Source organism: Rhea pennata, chromosome 2 (assembly GCF_028389875.1).
Source record: "Rhea pennata isolate bPtePen1 chromosome 2, bPtePen1.pri, whole genome shotgun sequence".
Classification (NCBI taxonomy): Eukaryota; Metazoa; Chordata; class Aves; order Rheiformes; family Rheidae; genus Rhea; species Rhea pennata.
In genome coordinates, this window is record NC_084664.1 from 48,604,848 (window position 1) to 48,624,038 (window position 19,191).

The window sequence follows — 19,191 nt, forward strand, 5'->3', positions numbered from 1 at the left end:
GTCCAAAACCTTCAGCCACTTTGTCCGAAGTGCCAGATTTGCATTTTCCTGGAGCTCTGCTTGTTCTTTTTATGAGGCCTATCCCCAGCTCTATACCTATTGATAGTTACTTTGTCTACCTAGTCAAAGCAGAATGCAAAGCAGAATGCAAACAAATGCAAAAAGTGCTTCTAAAGCTTTCTCCCCACAAACAGTCACATAAGGTCTCTGATGATGAACAGCAGCCTGTTGTTCGGGCTAGCTACAATGGTATGTTAATTCGCTGAGTGTGACCAGGGAAACCAGGAGCTTGCTACCCTCATAAAATTCCTCAGGTGCCTAGTGGAAGCAAAACCCCTTCCAGTTATTACATACAATCAAGTAACTCTTTCAAAAGTAGAAAACTAATGTAGCACATGTAGCACGTCTGATAATGTCAGACAGATGGAAAGAATGAGTTCTATGGACATGAGGTCAAAAACATTTTCGACTTTGAAATATTCGCAGGATATTGCCTGCGAAAGGAAAACAAGTATAAATCTCTTGGTTTTTGATGGAGCCCAGTTAGCTAAAAATAGAGCACATTTATGCATCACCATTAAAACCAAAGGATTCTATAGTTATTTGCAAACTTTGTATGGACATGGCTTCTACTGCCTCTAAAATGCAAAAAAAGAGAAAAAAATCACATGCAAACTGAACTTTCAGAAAAGCTCTATCAAAAGAACCACAGCTAGCATTAGAGCTAAGCTCAACTTCTTATCAGAAGTTGATTTTACCCTTTATATACTTATCTTGGCACACATTCTCGCTATACAGGGCAGAACCTAAAGGACACAGCATTGTCTTGATCTAAGGTTGAGTGTAAGTAATAATGTAGTTGTTGCGGTTGACTGTGTACCTTTATGGAATATGTTTATGACAGTACTCACAAGGGCAATATTTCATCAGGAAGTCAAAAGATTTTTCCCAGTGAAGGCTTGAATTCACTTGCTGGAATGAGTGACATTACTTTTTATGAGTTAATAAAGCTGACAGTAATTCCCAACCAGCTCATCTCAGTTTATGAAGAAGTTAATAGCTTTTGTCAGATTAAAAAAAAAAATACAACTAGAGCAGATCATGCATTTTGTTCTAGTGCAGCTTCCAGAAAGCAATCTTGAAACTTCCGTTGCTAAGAAATATGAAAATACAGAAAATTCTAAGGAAGTGTTGGTCAGCTGAAGATTTATTGGAAACAGCATGTTTTCTCTGTAGACACTGATCTCTGTGTAAATACACAATAATACAATAATTAATGTCAAATATTAATGTCAATAATGACAAATATGAAATATTTCTGAGTTTGTCACTATGTAATTGAAAGGAAGAATAATCCATTTTTATTATTTTTGAGTGAAAAATAAAATTGCACAAAGATTTTTTGAAAATATCTTTTAAAATCTAATGTAGTCAAAATACCTGGATGTTGGTAGTGTATCATTATTTGCAATTGATGACACTGCTGTTACTTTGGGAAGACACCCAGTCATCTACGGAATAATGGAAAATGAACATTTGTTTCCAGCAGATGACCCTGGCCCTCTACTGCATGACAGAGCAAAGCATGTCCCCAGAAAAGTTATCTTGACCATTGCTTCACAACTATGTAAGATGTCCCATTTCATGTTGCTCATTCTTGTACCACAAGATAGTTATCCCTGTAGCCTACCCTTAACAGGCCATTAAAATGTTTTTCAGTTATTTGGAGCCTGACTTAGGTGAAGATTATTCACTGAAGTTTGATGGTCACTCAGTCATCCTTAGGCTTTTTGAGGATGAAAAAAAACAAGGATGATGGTGACACATCAATCACTAAATAACTATGTGCATTTTCTCAGTCTTAAAAATAGGACGCTTTGATGCCTGAACTGACATTTATGAAACTGAAATAGTCACAAACAAAGAACTGATGACAAAATGTTTGGTCACAAGTTCTATTCAAAATCACTTATTCATCAGGGCAAAAAGGCAAAGGAACAGCCTGAGTTTCCAAGCATACGTTGAATACCAGCCCACTGTAGCCAACTTCAGCCACTATGAAAAAATGCTGTCTCTTCAGAGACATTATGGAAAAGTTAAAATTGAAAAAAGAAAACAAAGAAAAGGAAAAAAAAGAAAGAAAGAAAGAAAAAAAAAAGACCAGAAATAGCTTGTTGGTAGCAAAACCCTGGTGCTGGGGGAGCAGGTGCCTGCGCAGGTCCTCGTGCCAGGAAGCAGGCCAAAACCCAAGTTTCGCACCCGCTTCCTCTCGCCTGGTGCCAGTACCACAGACAGACTTCGCTGTCCCTGCCGGGCCCGCGGCGGCCGGGAGAGGAAACCTGCTGCGCGCCGGCTTCGCGAGGCCGCAGCTTCGAGTTCCCTTCGGTTGCCCCGCCAAGCAGCTTTATGAACTGATATATAACAAACGAACGAACAAAGCACCGAACTGGATTAAAAGCGCTAACAGTGGTGACCTCCGTGCTTGAGGGCAACAGAAACAACCCTCGACAACCGCCCAAGCCCCGAGAGGCGCTGCCGCGACTCCAGAGGAAGGCGGCGATTATCCCCGCAAAACCGTTAAAAACGCTCGTTCCCCGCCGCCATCGCGTTCCCCGCCCGCCGGCCCCCGCGGGCCGGGAGGCACCGCCGAGGGGGAGGCGCCGCCGCCGAGGGCATCATGGGAGTTGTAGGCGGCGGGCGCCTCCCCGCGACATGGCCGCCGCCGCGCAGGTAAGGCGCGCGCCGGCCCGGCCGCGGGGGCGCCGCGTCCCGCTTCCGCGCTGCGCTGCCGCCCGCGCCGGGCCGCGCCGGGCCGCGCCGGGCCGTGCGGGGGGGCAGGAGGCGGCGAGGGGGAAGGAGGAGGCGGCTGCGGCGGCGCGGGGGGAAGTAACTTCGGTGGCTCCCACTTGTTGCTGCCGGGCAGCGTCACCCCTCGCGGGGCGGCCGGCCGCCAGCGCCACGCAGCGCTGCCGGCCCACGCACACCCCAGCTCACACGTATACACACAACAGCCCCCCGAACACTCCCCCCGAACACCCCTCCCCAACACACACACACACACCCAACACACACGCACCAACACACACACACCTCCAACACACACAGGTGCTGTGAACACCCCCCTAACACACACACGCACACTCAACATACCCCTAAAACATACAAAGGGACACACACAGACCCCCTAACACACGTACACACTGAGAACACACAAAGCACACACACCCAACCCCCCCCCAAACACACACAGATACACAACACACACACACCCCTACTGCACAGGCACACAAACACACCACACCCACACCACACCCACCCATACACACGCACACCACGCATACCCCTAACATGCAGATGCACGTGCACATGTACGCGTTGGTGCCCAGATCAGCCCTGTGGTGGAGCCAGCTGAGATGGGGCCCAGATAGCTCAGCTCAGCCCTTGGTCAGGTGACAACCCCCCTCCCAACACACGCAAACACACCCGCAGAGGTTGGGTGACAGTCCCCCCCCCACACACACACAACACACCCACACAGGAGGGGTGACAGTGTCCCTCCAACACACACATACACGCATAGGTGGGGTGACAGTCCCCCTGACAACACACACACACGCACAGCAGGGGTGACAGACTCCCTGCATGCGCACACACGTGCACGCACGCAGAGGCCTGCTGGCCCGGGTGCCTCAGGTGGCACGCTCCAGAGTGCTGTTGTCACCGCATGCCAGTGACATGCTGCACAACTTGTAACCGGACCCAGTGAGTGACTCGTTTTTCACCAGCATCAAAATTGCCTGCTGTTCTTTACAGCACCCTCACCACCTCCGCTGCCCCCAAGTAAACCCTCGGATGCCTCAGCCCTGGGGCAGAGTTCAGCAGTAGCAGGCGTCGTTCGGACAGTGCTAGAAAGCAGATAGCTGCCTGTGTTGGTGGCCTCGCTGGAGAGGCGTAAAGCGCTGACACACAAATATTTGCCACAGCCCTAATCCTGCTGCCCTTGTGTCGGCAAATCTCCCGGGGATGACGGGGAGAGCTGGGCTGGCGCGTGGGCGGCTGGGTCTGTCTCCAGACCAGATGCCGGGTTTGCAGCTGTCCCTCCTCCAGCTCGCGCTGGTGTCTGTGTTACGCAGCGAGCGGGGAAAAAGCAGTGTTTTTATGAAATGGTCGTCGGCTTCGCATTTGGGGTTCTGCCTGAGTAGAGGTGCTGTGGCGGTGAGTCTGCGTGCGGCAAGGCTGCGCCGTGCTTCGGAGGCTGGTGGATTCGTTGCTGTTTGGGTGCCGCAGTAGGGATTTGGGGGCCTGAACCTTTTGCCCGTGAGTGCAAAGCTCATGTAACTCCGTGGAGTTGGCTGCGGGTGTTTGTTCGGCGTATGGAGTTGGCAGGCTGCAGGTGTCACGTTTTCAGTCCACCCTCTCCTTTGCAACAAGTTAGTTTTCAAGTGTAAACGAAGGAAGAGGAGAACCAGGCCTTTACCTGTTTCATTTTAAAGAGTGAAAGCGAGTGTTTGATTTTATCCACCCTGACTTCATGCACTTGTAGAGGCAGACCGTGATTGCCCTTTCAAGGCAGAAGACAGACTGTGTCTTGCCAGCACAAGGCAACTTGTTTTCTATAGGTGTTTTTATTGTCAGCTTTGATATTTTGCAGCAATATGTGCAACAGAGAAGATAAATTGTCTTTGCAGGAGGGTGTGTTATATTTTCAAGATACTATTGTGTACAAGGCAATTTCCTGAAGTTTTCCAACGGTCCTTGAGGGAGCACTTAAATTTAAAAAATGTTGCAGATGTTCCAAACAATGTTTCCAGAACATTTCTATTTTGAAGATGAATGTACTGTTGTTAACAAGTTATATCTGAGATGACTATGGCTGAAAACAAGTAGAGATATTATGCTTTTCTTCTTCTCAAATATATATTTGACAGCCCTTCAAGTGAACATGACTTCCCTACTTCCTCTAAAGAGCCAGTTAGTTATGAAGCCTGATATTTGTGCATACAGGAGCCTCTTTTGTACACGATCTGACAATAGTGAAAGGATGTATTATATTTGCTGCTAGACAGTTACATAAAAGGAGTAAGAATCTGTCCTGAAGGCCTCGATCTGCCTAATCTTGAATTGGGAGGGATCAAGGCTTAACAGAACAACTAGTGAGAGAAAACTTTCAAAATATAAAGAAAAATATTTGTAAAATGGCAGAAATTATCAGGGATACTGAAGGAAAAGTAGGACTGAAAATGATTTTTAACTTGGATTGTTACTTGTTTTTCTTCATGTTTAAAAAATTACATTCACATTTTAAAATTAACATTTAGTTTAAATATAACATTAAATCAAATTTAAAAATTAATAATATCCTTTTGAAATGACACTTAGAAATGAAAATATACCTGAAAATGAAAACATTTGAATGAACACTTGAATGAACACATGAATGAACACTTAGGCCTTTACTTCTAGTATTCTTTACTTTACTTCTTTAGGTATTATTTAGATTATTAAACTGAAGGGACTTGTAAACACCCAAGTGGTTTTATTATTACATATTATTATGTATTTATATACTACATTTTTATTCCTGTTTGGCTTTGCCAGTGGAAAGAAACTTCTTTGGCAGTTTTTATCTAGCCTGTGTCCTTTCTTTGTTTTCCTAGAATAATTTCAATTTGCCCAGGGAGTGGGGGTTGTTAGTGCCCAGAAGTGCCATAATAATAATTTAAACATTTTGTCCAAATGTATTCAAAAAGAGGCTTTCTATCCTGAAGCATTGTTAAAAGGTGCAGAATTTTTAAATACACCATCCCAGTCTCATAGGTCACAGTGCTTGGAAACTATTGCTGCACATAGTTTTAACTATTATACTCTTCCCTTTGATTTAATATTGTTGTCCATCGCAGTATTTTGTGGTTGCTAATGGTATAGTGGGCTAAGCAAAGCTACCTTTAAACACTGGTTATCCTAGAGTGTGTCCACTCTGGCATTTCATTTACTGCTGGGAAGGAGGAGGATGGACACATGAAAGGTATTGCTGCTGCTGCAAGGCAATGTAGGTTTTAAAAGCAGAAAGGCTGGATCAGGATTTCCCTGAATAACTGGCCTCAGGCCAAGCTTGCATCATCTATGTGCCTGCCTGTTAACAACAGGCTCGGTGGCAGCACTCTCGAACAGGCCTCTCTTCCAAACACATTTTAAGTATTTGGGTTTTGTAACTCAGACACTCCCTCTTCCCCCTAGAATAGTGACCTTCACTGGGAAACCCATGGGAAGACGGGGAGAGAGGCAATATTCAGTATTTCCTGCTGCAGAGGAAAGAAAGCAAGAATTCTTGTTCTTGGCTCTAGGGTAGTGTGATTCACTCAATAGCCGGTTAGTTTGGGTTGTTTCAGCTTGGTCTTTGCTTAAAGTATTTGCCTACTATTTCATCTGGATATACATGGCCAAAACCTGTAATTTTCAATGTTGCTTGTTGCCACTTCACTGGGAACTACTTATAGGCCAGGAGTTGCCCAAGGCAGCTACAAGTGCTGTCAGCTGGGTGGAGGACAGCTGACTACCTGCCAAACTTCTCCGAACTGTCCATTGGAGGCAGCCCTTATCTCTGGAATCTCAGCTTGGAGGGAGAGTGTGGAACAGTAGATACCCAGGTAAAATTCCCACTAAGAAACCCCTGTTCAGATGGAGGCAGATCAGAATTACGATGCAGCGGCTATTGCTTTCTGAGTATCCTTAAGTCTCGGAGGTGCCTGAGGGTGAGGCCAAGCTTGATGAGGAGGTTAGTATGGCTTCCATTTCTCAGACACCAAATTTGGAAACCTGGAAAACATATTTGAGTTTTGGAAGACTGACTCCAAGCTCATACAATGAGTGATATGAGCACGATGAGTCACTAGTACTGCTTCGCTCTGGAAACTCCGTACTGGATGTATTTCTGTAGGCATCTTTATGGCACTCCTCAGGGTAGCATTCAAGCACCAAGTCCCTGGCTTAAGGAACATGTAAGTGATACTTAATTAGGTGGGAGTTACGGAGAGAAAGAATGGGTTTTGTATCGGGGGGGGTACATAGGGACACAAGGAAAATGACTTGGAAGAATGAGAGTGCGAAGATGAAAAAAAGTTCTTTTTAATGAAATGTCTCCCATTAGCTCCCCATACAGGCACTGGGGTGGCAGGGGAACATGTCCCCGGGGAAGTGAAATAGGAAGGCAGCAGCTGAGGAGAGGCAAGTCTCTGGGAGAGTTAGGGTTAGGTTAATTTGGAGATGTTAATGAACACAGTGCAGCATTCCTCACTTGGGGTAAGGAGTGGCATGCCTTAAGAAAAAAGGGTAGATGATTTTGTTAATAGTGATACTAGTGCAATTCCTGTTATCAGAAGAGCCCTCTTCTCTTTGTGAACTGACTGCTTCCTCAAACAGGCAACTTTCTCATCGTGACACAGTGCTGCTTTGTGTGATAAATACAAGCTCATCCCTGTTCTGTTGTTTGTGTAAATGGTCATTTCAGTTCATGTTTAACTTTCATTAGTGTGAGGAATATCAGAGACATAGCACTGTATTCTCCAAATACAGAAACTGAGTCTCTGGTCTAGTATATCTGCGCTGTTTGGCATTCGTTCAGTGTACCATTTTAAAAGGTTTTAAGTTGACTCTTGGTGTGGTGGCATGATTCGATAGGTGCAGCACTAAAAGAAGAGTTGGGAGAGCTGCTTGCTCACTTTCCCCACTCAGTGTGAAAATTAACTGTATCTCAGTTGTTATCGTACCACTTGTATACTCTTATCTGTTGTTTAGTTTTGATCTCTTTCTAAGAACAATTTGCAAATATGAGGAATAAAATAGGGGGAGAATGCAGGCCTGTCTCCCATAGGATAAGAAGGCTTGCATAAAGGTTATACAAAAGGTAATTTTGTTGTGACAGTCTCTCAGGTTAGGGATGCAAATAGTATTGTGGGAATGTCATTAGCTTCTGGTCTTATGTTGTAAAATGCAACTATGCTTAGATTGCAAGGCCTGCCTACAAAAAGGCTTCATTGTAAGGAATCCTGAACTATGAACATACTACTCTTCTCCTAGGCATTTGTAAAAGATGTATTTTTGTCCACTTTGCATCTGGTTACTCTATTTTACTATGCTGTGTTACTTTGTGATTTTTTTTTCTGGATGTGGATTTTCTGCAAGACACATTTTTTTACAGAAGATGTATGTGCCTGAACACTGAGGTTTGTGTGTGTGTGTGTGTGTTTGTGTGTAGGAAATTAAGTATAGGTTTGCAGCTTGGTCTCCTGTAACCTGTCTGGGGTACCAAAAGAAACAAAAAATACTTCAAAAAATGTATATTTGTCATGGGAATGTGAAGATCTGTTGGTGTGGAAAACTGAGGGGGAACACTCATTTAGTATGAAAATTTCACTTCTCAGAACAGAACTGAGCTTCAGAATTCAGAGAAGGGAAACCTTAGCTGACAGCCAGGCTTCGCCTTGCCTTTTGATTGTAGTTGTCCTGTTTAATGTCATCCAGCGTGCCCTCTCAAGGGTGGCACGTCTTTATATGCTGTACTAAAGCACAAAGGACTGACTTGCCCAGTAAAAGCAAGTATTTGTGCATGAGTGCGGAGTTGTATTACTGTCTTTTTTTTTTTGCAGTTCAGCTCAAACCTTTAATTGCAGGAAACAATTCTTTAACTTTATGAGGGTATAGGGAGTTGTACAGTAAAAAATGGGACCAGCTAGAAGCACAGCTACAGGAAAATGTGCTGGGACTGTATGTTTCTTGCAACATCAAACTACCTTTTCTAGACAAATACTGGAATGCAGTTATTTAACTAAACCTGTGATATTACAGCCTTGAGGGGCAAAGACTTCCTTCCTTTCCCAGTTCTTCCTTCAGCTTTGCAGTGAGATTTACATTCAGGTTTTTCTTCTCTGTTTCTTGTAGTCATTTTATGACTGAATAGGTAGTTTTTCTATGTTATATTCCAACAGTGGCCGTAGCAGTTACCAGTTACTACCTACTTTTGTGAGACAAATCATGTATACATTACACACGGGAACAGTTAAAATTAATGTGACTCTCGTGGACATAGGATTTGGCTCTGTATCCTCCCTTGCCTGTGTTTTTCACACAGAGTGTTATTGTATAACAGGTAGAGAATGGCAGGCATCAAATAATTAAAGGTCTTGTGATACCCATGAGGAACATGTGACAAAATGTCCTTGTTTGGTACAGCTAGACCAGAGTAGTTATTTTACCACAAAGTATTTCCATTAGCAGTAGTAAGCAGAGGAGCTTGATCTCCAGTGAATTTTTCTTGCAGATCCAGTTTACTCTGTAAGTGAATTGTACCAGGTGTGCAGTGTGAGCTCTGCTCTTAGTATATGCCAGAAAATGCACTTGACTGAGGAGTGAATTCTCTGATGTCTAGTCATAACTGAGGTCCTGGTAGAACATGTTTCTCAGTGGGACTGCTCATGCAGTTCCCCCTTCCGGCCAGTTTACTGTTTTGATCGCATATGGGGGAACATAAGATTTTCAGGACCTCTGTAATTCTGTCAAAGCTGGTCCAATTTGACCAGTGAATTCCAAAATTGTAGCTGTTGGAGATGCCAACAAGCCCACAGTCACAGAAAGAGAAATTTTATTAAATCAAATTGAAAACTTGTCATTGCTGCTACTCCAATCTAATTACCATCATTGGGTTTGGTTTGCTGCTTCTTATGTGTCTCCCTCCCTTTCAGGTAAATCTTTTCTTTTCCAGTATGTGACAGTGGGCTGGTCCCTCTCTGCTGCTTTCTTTAATCTCCAGGATGTCCTCGTCCCCAAAAAGCAGATTGTCACCCCTACACTAGTACTTGTGCCAGGAGGAAAGGGAGGAGCCACCTTCAGGCCTCAGCAGGCATAACCCTAAGGTGACAGGAGGGACTGATGTTACACCCCGTGGTGCTTTTTCTGCCCTACCCTGTGCCAGGTCCTCACTGTCGCTCCACTGATTTCATTGCAGCACTGCAGTTTTCTACTGATTGATGCCATTGGCCTTAGTCAAATGTCATTATATAGGAGGTAGCGCAGCATCACATATAAAAGCTTAGAGCTTGAAGGAGGACACTCATGCCTGGCATGTGTCATGAGGTCTTTTGCTGTTCTCACAAGGCAAATAATTACAGATCTACTTAATAGGTTAGGAAATGGCAGAGGGAGCAGGGCTGTGCCCTAAAAATTCTGGGTAAAATGGTCTGTGATCAGGAAGTACCAGGTAGACATTTACAGAAGCTCTTCCTACTTTGAAGCCTTGGAGAACCAGTTTAGGTACGTTGATGACTCTCTATGGCATAATAGGCAAGAGCTCTGCACCCTTCCATGGGCTATATTCTATTTTCTTGCAACACCTCGGGAAGAACTAGGGAGGGGAGAAGTACCTTTCTCCCCATTTTGCAGAACTGAATGATCCACTTCCAAGAAAAGAAGGGAGCGCATTGCTCATGGGGTGGGGGCTGGTGCAAGGAAGGAGGAAACTCAGACCCTGCTCCCTCTGAGCTGGAGAAAAGAGAGATTGGGGGGGAGAATAAGAGGAAGGGGTTGTGCACCTATGTGCTTGCAGTCAGGTTATGTGATATGGGGATGTCTGTTCAGGGCTCCTGTAATCTGCCTAGGAGATCCTGGCAGGAATAGAAGTGCATGCCTCTGGCTCCTGTGGAAAAACAAGGTCAGCCCATTGGGAACATGCTGCTGTCGCTTGCACTGTGCCATTGAACTGTCGTCCATGCAGTAGATATTTATCTGTGACTTCTGGGCAAGTGCAGTAGCCTGCACAGCTCTATTGGGGGTGGCGAGACTCTAAAGCCTCCTTAATCCTCCATCCCAACCTCAATAAATCAGTGCTTGGGCAGTCTGCCAAGGACTAGCACTTCCCGTGGTCCCCTGTTGCTCTTGGCTGCTACAGGATACTGCATGTCCTGCTCCCCACTGGCTGCTGCAAAATAAGGGCTCAGGGTCAGTGTCCCAACTCTGCCAGGTCTTCCAGGCCCCCTGTGCATGCCCGCAGTTGGCAGGTTTGCTATTTTCATGGCATGCCTCGCAATCGTAACTGTCTAGGTATGAGTCTCGCGTACTCTGTGTCCTTCCTCAGTCCTAGAACTAGGACTTGTTCTGGCCTTCAGGAGAGAAGGGCAGGACTCTCTTGTTGGCCCTTATTCTTTTCTTGCATTGTGTGAGGAACAGCATTTGGTTTGGATGTGTATTTTGACTTGCCATGGCCCACATTACACAGTCTCGTCTTTTGACTTCTGCTCCTTTGCATAATGGTTGCAAAACGAACAGATATGGCTGATATTAATGCGCGTGCTTTGAAAGGGAAATGTTGACTGACTGAGTTTGTTATTATTGCCATTTTTCATTGGTGTCCAATCTCAACAGGTTACCAGGAAATATGATACTTTATATGAACACTCAGTATTAACGAGACAGGAGTCTTGGGTATGTGATACTGTTGATTGAAGGTGAAAAATTGAGTTTGACAACACAAAAAGGTCATCTGTTGTGTTCTGTGCTGGCCTTTTCTCCCTAAGGCAACACAGATGTGGAGGGGATTTTGCAGGCACAGGCCCTTGTCTAGACAGCGCATGGTACAGACTACGTATGTGTACTATGCCATGTAACTAGTGCTATCAGAATATGTAGATGGAACTAGCAGGTAACAAAACAGGGGAATTAAGAGAAACACACTAGTAAGCCTTGTTTCAGCCTTCTCTTTCTATTTAGCATCTTTCTGCCTCTCTGGTTTTGTTAAGGTTTTCTTTAAACCACATCTACCTTGTATCAAAAAGAAGAGAATACAAGATCGCATCAGGACCTTTTCCAAAGAAAACCTAGACATATGGTGCAGAAAGGAATCCATTCGAATTCATCCAAAGGAATTCAATCCATTCAGACTTCTACTTAGTGACAACTTAGTTATTCTGATAGTGAAAGAAAGAAACAAGACGAGATATCACCATTTGACCTGTTCTCATTTGTGCTTCAGAAGCCTGTAAAACTTTAATTGCAACTTAATCTTGTTGTAATTCAGCTTGAATAGTAACACAAGCAGGTTTCCTGAAGTGTAACAGCAAATTTTCTAAAGATTCAGGCTGTATTGTTGGAGGCAGAGTTCTGAACAACCTTTGAAGATAGATAAATTCCTTATGTAGTTTCTATAGGGTTGCTTTGGAAGTTTGTTCCCAGGTTAGGATTTGAAAGTTTGGATCGTCAAGCTTAGTTATTTCAGGGAAGTATTTTGAGGCTCATACATTAATAAAAAATTCTCCATGAATGTGAGGTATAATTCACATGTTGTTGTTTTGAGGGAGGGAGCTGGATGCTCTAATGAGCAAAGTATATTTATCCAGCCAGGGATGCTGTATCAGAGCTTAAAATAACATGCTATCCTCTTACATGTATTGGGAACAGAGGGTCCTGAAGAAAAAATGAGATATTTTTTCTCATATTAAAACCAACCTCAAGTACTGAATCTCTTTGTAGTTCTCATGATTAAGAAATATCCTCCAATGCCAGAGAATCAAACCTGAATCATTTTTATATATCTTGGCCCATGCCTAGACTGTATCTTGAAATGCTCTCTGAAATGGAAATGTCCTTAAATCATTTTTCTCTGTAACTTGTAAAGAAGGTCTGTCAGATGGTTTTGGTGAGGGAAACTCCTGTGTCATCAGAACCTCCCTCATGGTCACAAGATGATTTGTATTAAATCACAGCCTGAGCTAGGCTGTAAAACTAACTATATTGTAACTCCAAAGAGAGAGAAAGAATTGCTATTGAGATTGACTCAGTAGTTTTGAAAGGTGGAAACAGAAAGGACTGAAAAAGAAAGTGAAATTTAGAATGAAATAGAAGTGAGGTTTCTGGAAAAGAGTTGGTTTATAGGAATTCATTACTAAACAAGATTTAAAATGCCCTCTGTTAAATGTCTTTTATGAGATCGTAAACCCATTCATTTTATTTATTTTTTTTTACAGAATTGCAGGTGTCACAGATAAGAATCATCTTTATCAGCCCAAGGGTCATAAAGGATATGAACTCTGCTGTTTTTATCTAGATGGATGAAAAGGTTAACAGCCCAGACAAGGAACTCCTTTGGTTTTCAAGATGACAGCAACAAGTGGCGAAAGCCAGCTACAGCGAATTATAAGGGACTTGCAAGGTATACTGTCATGCTGACAGATTCATTTTGTAGGTTGAGCTGAATCTTGCGTGTTTTAATAACAGAGAGTGGGAGCTGTGTTTTTAACTGTTTAATACTTGTGTATAGCAATTGTAGCAATGCAGTTCAAGGTCTGCCATGTGCTCAATAGAGATGTGACTGATTTTCTTCTGTGTGAGAGAAGATGTGCTGTACTTTTGGAGGATCAAAAATTCTTAAATCCTATAAACTTAAATGTAAAACATTAGAGATTGGTCTTACAACTTAAAGACATTTTCTGCAGAGAGAAAGCAGAATTATTCTCCTGAGCAGTACGAGCTACAACATTTCAAATAAATAGAGCTCTGCTGTTATAAGACTTCACATGAGAGGAAGATAACATCTGATATTTATCCCCTCCCTTGATGGGAAGCTGCTGTCAAACTGCTTTTAATGTGGGAAAGGGCAAAACAGGAGGCAAAACTAAACTGAAGATAGAGAGCCAAAGGAAGAGTACTGGAGAATTCGATCTGCTGCTCTTGCTGCAGTGGAATTTGCTTTCTGCACACTTGGCTTGTCCTCCACCAGCAGTAACCAGCCTCATTTTCTACAACTATGTTGCAGGTAACATTGGCAGCAGACCTATATCCATTTCCTGTCCTGTCTCTGTTCTAAACAGCTACCTGTAGCAAGAGCCAAGCATTTTTCCTTTTCATTTTTATTAAATAAAAAGTATAATATGCACCAAAGCAGGGAATCTGGATATTCCTATATCCAGGAGATACAGGAAGGAGACCTATGTGCCCGCTAACAGGAAGAGATTTTTATTCATAAAGTGGAGGAAGTGGGACTAGGAGCTAAGGCTCACTCAGGTGCTTGGAAGGAGTACAGAATTAAGTGGAACCAGCAACTTCTGGTGCTGAGAAGAGTACGCCCTTCTGGGGCCGGAGTGTCCAGGCAGAGAGCAGAGTATGCTTTGACTTGGGATTTCCTAGCCTGATATGGAGTCAGTTTTAGGGAAGAGGAATTGCTTTGTGCTTCTTGTTATGTGATTTTTTTTTCATTTGCATTTTGTAACCAGTACAAGCTGAATCTTCCAGAATAAAGCATTGAGAAGATAAATGTGCTGACTGAATAGCTGTTCTTGTGTTACTGATCCCCTTTAGCAGATTATGTGTTCTGTTCTTTCTAATCAGAATTCTCTTTGGCCTACTGCAATAGAAGAACTTTAATGTGCACATAAGACTGCAAGAAGTTATTTCTCTTTCCTCTGTTGAGGATCAAGTTAGCAATTGTCTGTTACCATTTTTTTACTGAGTCTCATGAGAAGGTTTTGCTACTTTTAAGGAAAAGAGATAATAAATCAGTATGAGAGCATGCATAATTTGAGCTCTAGTTTTTGTTACAGGTGATCTTAAATTACAAGCGCAGCAGCAAGCTTTTGCACTGTCATTAAGACATTACTACTGAAAGAAAACATATACACATGCATTTACTTATACAGCCCATTTACTTAGTTGCTTAGGGGTTCAGTACAAAATCTCTCTTGCGTTTCTTAATTATTCTTGTGTTTTGTTTTAAAGATGCTGTGACTGAATTAAGCAAAGAATTTAAAGAAGGAGGGGAACCGATCACAGATGACAGTGTCAGCTTGCAAAAATTCTCCTACAAGCTTGAGTATCTTTTACAGGTAAAAAGTGATGTGTGTTACTCATAATCCGGTATCAAAGCTAGGCCTTCTTTTCTGTTATTCTCTTCAAAGTGTGGGGTTATTCAAATAGTGATCATAAATATCCAGTTAAGTCTCTCTTACTTTAGTAAGTGAACTGAAATGTGTGGTCCTTAATGCATATATTTCACATGAAAGCAAATGAATATAATCAAAAGGCGGTACTGGCAGGTTGGTTGAAAAACGTAAGGCATTTCCCATTGATCTGGAACATCTGACCTTGACTTTTGGAAATATACATTCCTAAATTATCCTGGATAAATTGTGATAATGAGGTTTTGACAGCATTTCAGTGCAAAATAATTACCAGTAAGTAATTACTCATGGTGTAAATAGAGCTGTCTGAGTAATATACAGAATTTTTCATGACTTCATTTTGGAAATTCATTTTTTTATTTTATGGAAAACTTAATGCAAAAGGCTGAATTTGAATCTCAAATGCTGCTTTTGGGCCTTCTCAAAGTTTAAGTAAAAGAAGACACTTTGCTGGGCAAACTGGAATTCAGTTTGCATAGTCTGTGTCTATACATACTGTAATCATGTCACTGACTGCAATATAGACGTGCTAATCCAGCCTTAATCTAGGTAAGGTAGTTTTAATTGGGTTGCACAGGCTTCAGCAGAAGCTGAAGAAATCCTTTGGGATTTGAGTAGTCCAAGATGTATTCCATACTCTTGCTGCTTCACCACCCTGTGCATGATCTAGCTAGAGCAAGTTTTTCTGGTATGTACATGTAAACTACTGGCACAGTTCTTATTGCCAGTCCTTCCTCAGGGACTTGCAGTTTCTGGCTGTTGTTAAAAAGCTGCCGAAACTGCTGTAAATCTTAATGTTTCAGAAGTTTTGAATGGATGCCTCTATTTTAACTGACACAAGAACATTAATGTCTGTTACTGATTGTAAAAGCTTCTAGGTCCACTGTATTGCATCGATACGGTATAATATCTCTTCCCTTCGTGTATACAAAGTTGTGGAATTGTGGAAGTTGTGGAAGAATTCCACAGTAGCTCTATTTAAGTATATTTCACTGATTGTTTTTGTTTTCCTTGTTTAAGTTTGATCAGAAAGAAAAAAACACATTGCTGGGAAATAGAAGAGACTACTGGGATTATTTCTGTGACTGTCTGGCAAAGGTCAAAGGAGCTAATGATGGAATCCGCTTTGTTAAATCTATTACAGAAGTAAGTATATCTGCTAAACATCACAACATATCCTGTGTGTTTTGATATGTGCTTTGCTTCAAGAGAGTAGTAGCACCAAATTATGTAAGATTAGATAGCCTGAAGTGTTATATGGAGAGCACTTAAACAAATGAATGGTCTTGTTGGCCTCTGGGTTTGTGCTGCCTTTTCATTAAATTACTGACATTTGCTCTAAAAAGGAATGAAAAATTAAGTCAAGGACAGAGCCTGCTATCATTAGCACAGCTTCCTTTAAAGCAGGACTTGCTCTAAGTGTAAGAGAAAAGAATCCCTATGTTTAACCTTTTCTTAACACAGTGTTATTTGTCAGTACAGTTGAGGAGGAGTAACTGAGAGGAGATTTTCATCTCCTGTCTCTACTTTGTTCTTTGATGTCAAAAAATGCGATGTAATGGTACAGGATGATTATTGTAACCTCTAGTAGGCTGATATGAACAGGGCAAAAAGCTTTATTATTTTTCTTAGATGTAGTAATAAATCTCATAACAGCCGTTTTACATCTGTAACTAGATTTGTGGATTAGATGTGCTGCAAGAAGTTTACAGTGCTGATCCTGTCTGAGGACTGGGTAGTATTTAGACTACCCAGAATCATCTGAAGAGGAACTTCCCTGTAGGGAAGAAGAGGTGGTAGTTTGTCAGTGCCAACCCGTGTTGTCCTGATGCCCAATTTTGTTATCTCTGAGCAATGCTAATTTTAATTAGCAAGTTACTATTTACAGCAGATTTATCTATTCTCTGAGCAATTCCTCCACAGCAGCTCCAACTAATGTTATCTTGAGTGATTTGAAAGAGAGCCATGAGACTCTAGCACAGGTAGGCTCTGTGTTCCCTAACTCACTTTCTTCTCTCTACACTGAATTTTGCTGCTGCAAGGAGGACAAGCCACAGCAGGCATTGGAAAGGGAAATGGGGCAGAGCCCTGAAAATCAGGTTTTCCTTTCCTGCAACCTCTAGGAAGACCAGAAAAGTAAGGACAGTGACTGCTGCTGCAGAGGAGGTCCTCCAACTGTAGCTACTGGCCCATAAGCTCTCAGCCGCAGTAGCCAACCTGCCTTCTCTGCAAAAACAACCATGCTGTTCTGTGTGGTCACATCATGTGTGTTACCATGGTTAAGGCAGCTCTGCTTTTCCTCTTCCAGTATCTGTCAGTATTTAATGGTTTGCATGATACTAGAAATTATGGTTTGGAAGAAGGACATTTCCTATTTCAGTTTCTTTGCAGCTATAGAAATTGCCTTGTAGAAGATTTCTTTTAACATGGTTTGTTAGCTTGTGATTTAGGAATATGAATAAAAAAAAATAAACCATTTCACATAACTGAGCTGTCAGATTCAAGCCTAGAAATGAATACTGGGTTGTTTCCCTTCAATACAGGAAATCAACAGCCAATATTTGAACCTAGCTGGATAGAGTTTTAAGGTATCCAAATATCATTTGTTTATTCACAGAATACTGTATGTTGACTTTCAAATTTGGAAGTGGACAAGGAGGAAACAGCAGTGCCAGTCACTCTTTAAGAAGGGTCAAACATTTAACGGCATACTGTCTCCTCTTCTGTTTTGCTTGCAGCGCTTTAGTATAAGGGTGTGTGATACATTAGAGAGGTAAAACAGGATAGAAAGTAAGAGTACTGTAGAAACTGCCTTGCTGTTAGTTAGACAGAGAGCCTTATTCTTGATGACATGAGGTGAGCTGTGGTTGTTTCCCTGCACTACAATGTAGTACTGTGATTACATTGAAAACACGTCTTTCCAAGTCTTTGCAGCTGCATATTTTTCTGATTTTTAAAAGTTATGCCCAGACATACACTACCACCTTAGCTGCAAAGTGTACAGTCAACATGAAGCCTGCCTCATTGAACTCTGGCAGGCTCTGGAAGGAGATGGCATGGTTTTGTTCCTAGCTGAATGTTCTTTGGCTACTTGTAGCTGCATATATGTAAATATTTTCCCCTTCTTCTGTTGTCATGTGTATTTGTTCTAGTACCTCTATGCATAAAAGAAGCATTGCTGTTTCAGTTGATAAGCCAATGGGAGTAATGATAGAATTAGCTCAGTAGCTTTCAGCGGGCTTTTGGGCTATTTTTAGGGGATTCACCAAAAACCCCTATTGAGGAAAAACACTTGTCAGTATGCTTCTGTTCACAGGGCAGGGATTGCATCTCCCTGGGAAATATCCAGGAATCTGCATGCTCAAAGAGGATAAAAACCCAATAGATTAATGCGATGGGATGTTTCTGGGCTACTTAAACTTTGGGGATCTTGTTATTTCATACGTTGTGTCATGTAGAATTCAAAAGAAGAAGCAGTAAAAGGCTTTGCTTCCTTTGCTTCACGTTTCTTCATTCCATTTGTGAGGAACATTTGTGTATATAATGGATTGCTTGACAATTGATTTAACAAAGGAACTGTTCTTTGAGGGCAGAAGCCCAGTGCCAGCAAAATCAAGGAATTTTAAATTTAAGGTATTGCTCTCACTTCATGACTGTGGAGTACTGATCAAATGGGGAGACAGCTTTTGTGACCTTTACACCTTCTTCCATACTGACTTATTCAGCTAAATTCAAAGTAGCCTACTAACTTGAACCTCAACCCTCCAATATTTTCTTGGCCTCCATTTTCTCATCATGAATAGATTCAGTTGCTAAGTGGATAAGCAGTTTGGTTAGGATATAGAAGAGCATAGCTGACTGATAAGAAAATCTTCTAATCTCTTTAATTTTCCATTCCTAAATTACTGATTTGATACACAGTAATAACAAAACATTAGTAGTTGCCTTGTTTCGAAGGACAGCAAATAGCTCAGACCTAAAAAACAAAACAAAAGAAAGCATCAATTTCCCAAGATAGCAGCTGTAACAAAATTCAGTGCTGAGTGTTGTGATTCCTCTAATGTTGATTTATTAATTGTCTTCCTAAAAAGGCACACTGAGATTTTGCCTTATGTTGGAATTGCCCTGAACATAACGTGTACCCATGTACTCAGCAGATCTGAAGATGCATTGGTCCTTTGATGCCTTCTGAATTTTTATAAAGCAGCAAGCAGCAGCAGCTACAAATATGAAATCATCATTCTAAAAGATT

General features: G+C 42.1%; 1 protein-coding gene across 5 annotated transcripts in view; it reads left to right on the top strand.

The window, feature by feature from the left end:
* The first annotated feature begins 2,711 nt into the window (after window positions 1–2,711).
* FYCO1 (FYVE and coiled-coil domain autophagy adaptor 1) overlaps window positions 2,712–19,191 on the top strand; it is a 56,791-nt gene continuing 40,311 nt past the window's right edge. For 4 of the 5 annotated variants that reach the window (XM_062569435.1, XM_062569437.1, XM_062569438.1 and 1 more), the window contains exons 1-4: window positions 4,129–4,215; window positions 13,011–13,195; window positions 14,758–14,864; window positions 15,960–16,085. In XM_062569435.1, coding sequence (XP_062425419.1) covers window positions 13,141–13,195; window positions 14,758–14,864; window positions 15,960–16,085 — 288 coding nt within the window. In that variant the 5' untranslated portion in view covers window positions 4,129–4,215; window positions 13,011–13,140. Of the gene's footprint in view, window positions 2,731–4,128; window positions 4,216–13,010; window positions 13,196–14,757; window positions 14,865–15,959; window positions 16,086–19,191 lie in introns of those variants that run through there. The other variant, XM_062569436.1, reaches the window with a different exon arrangement.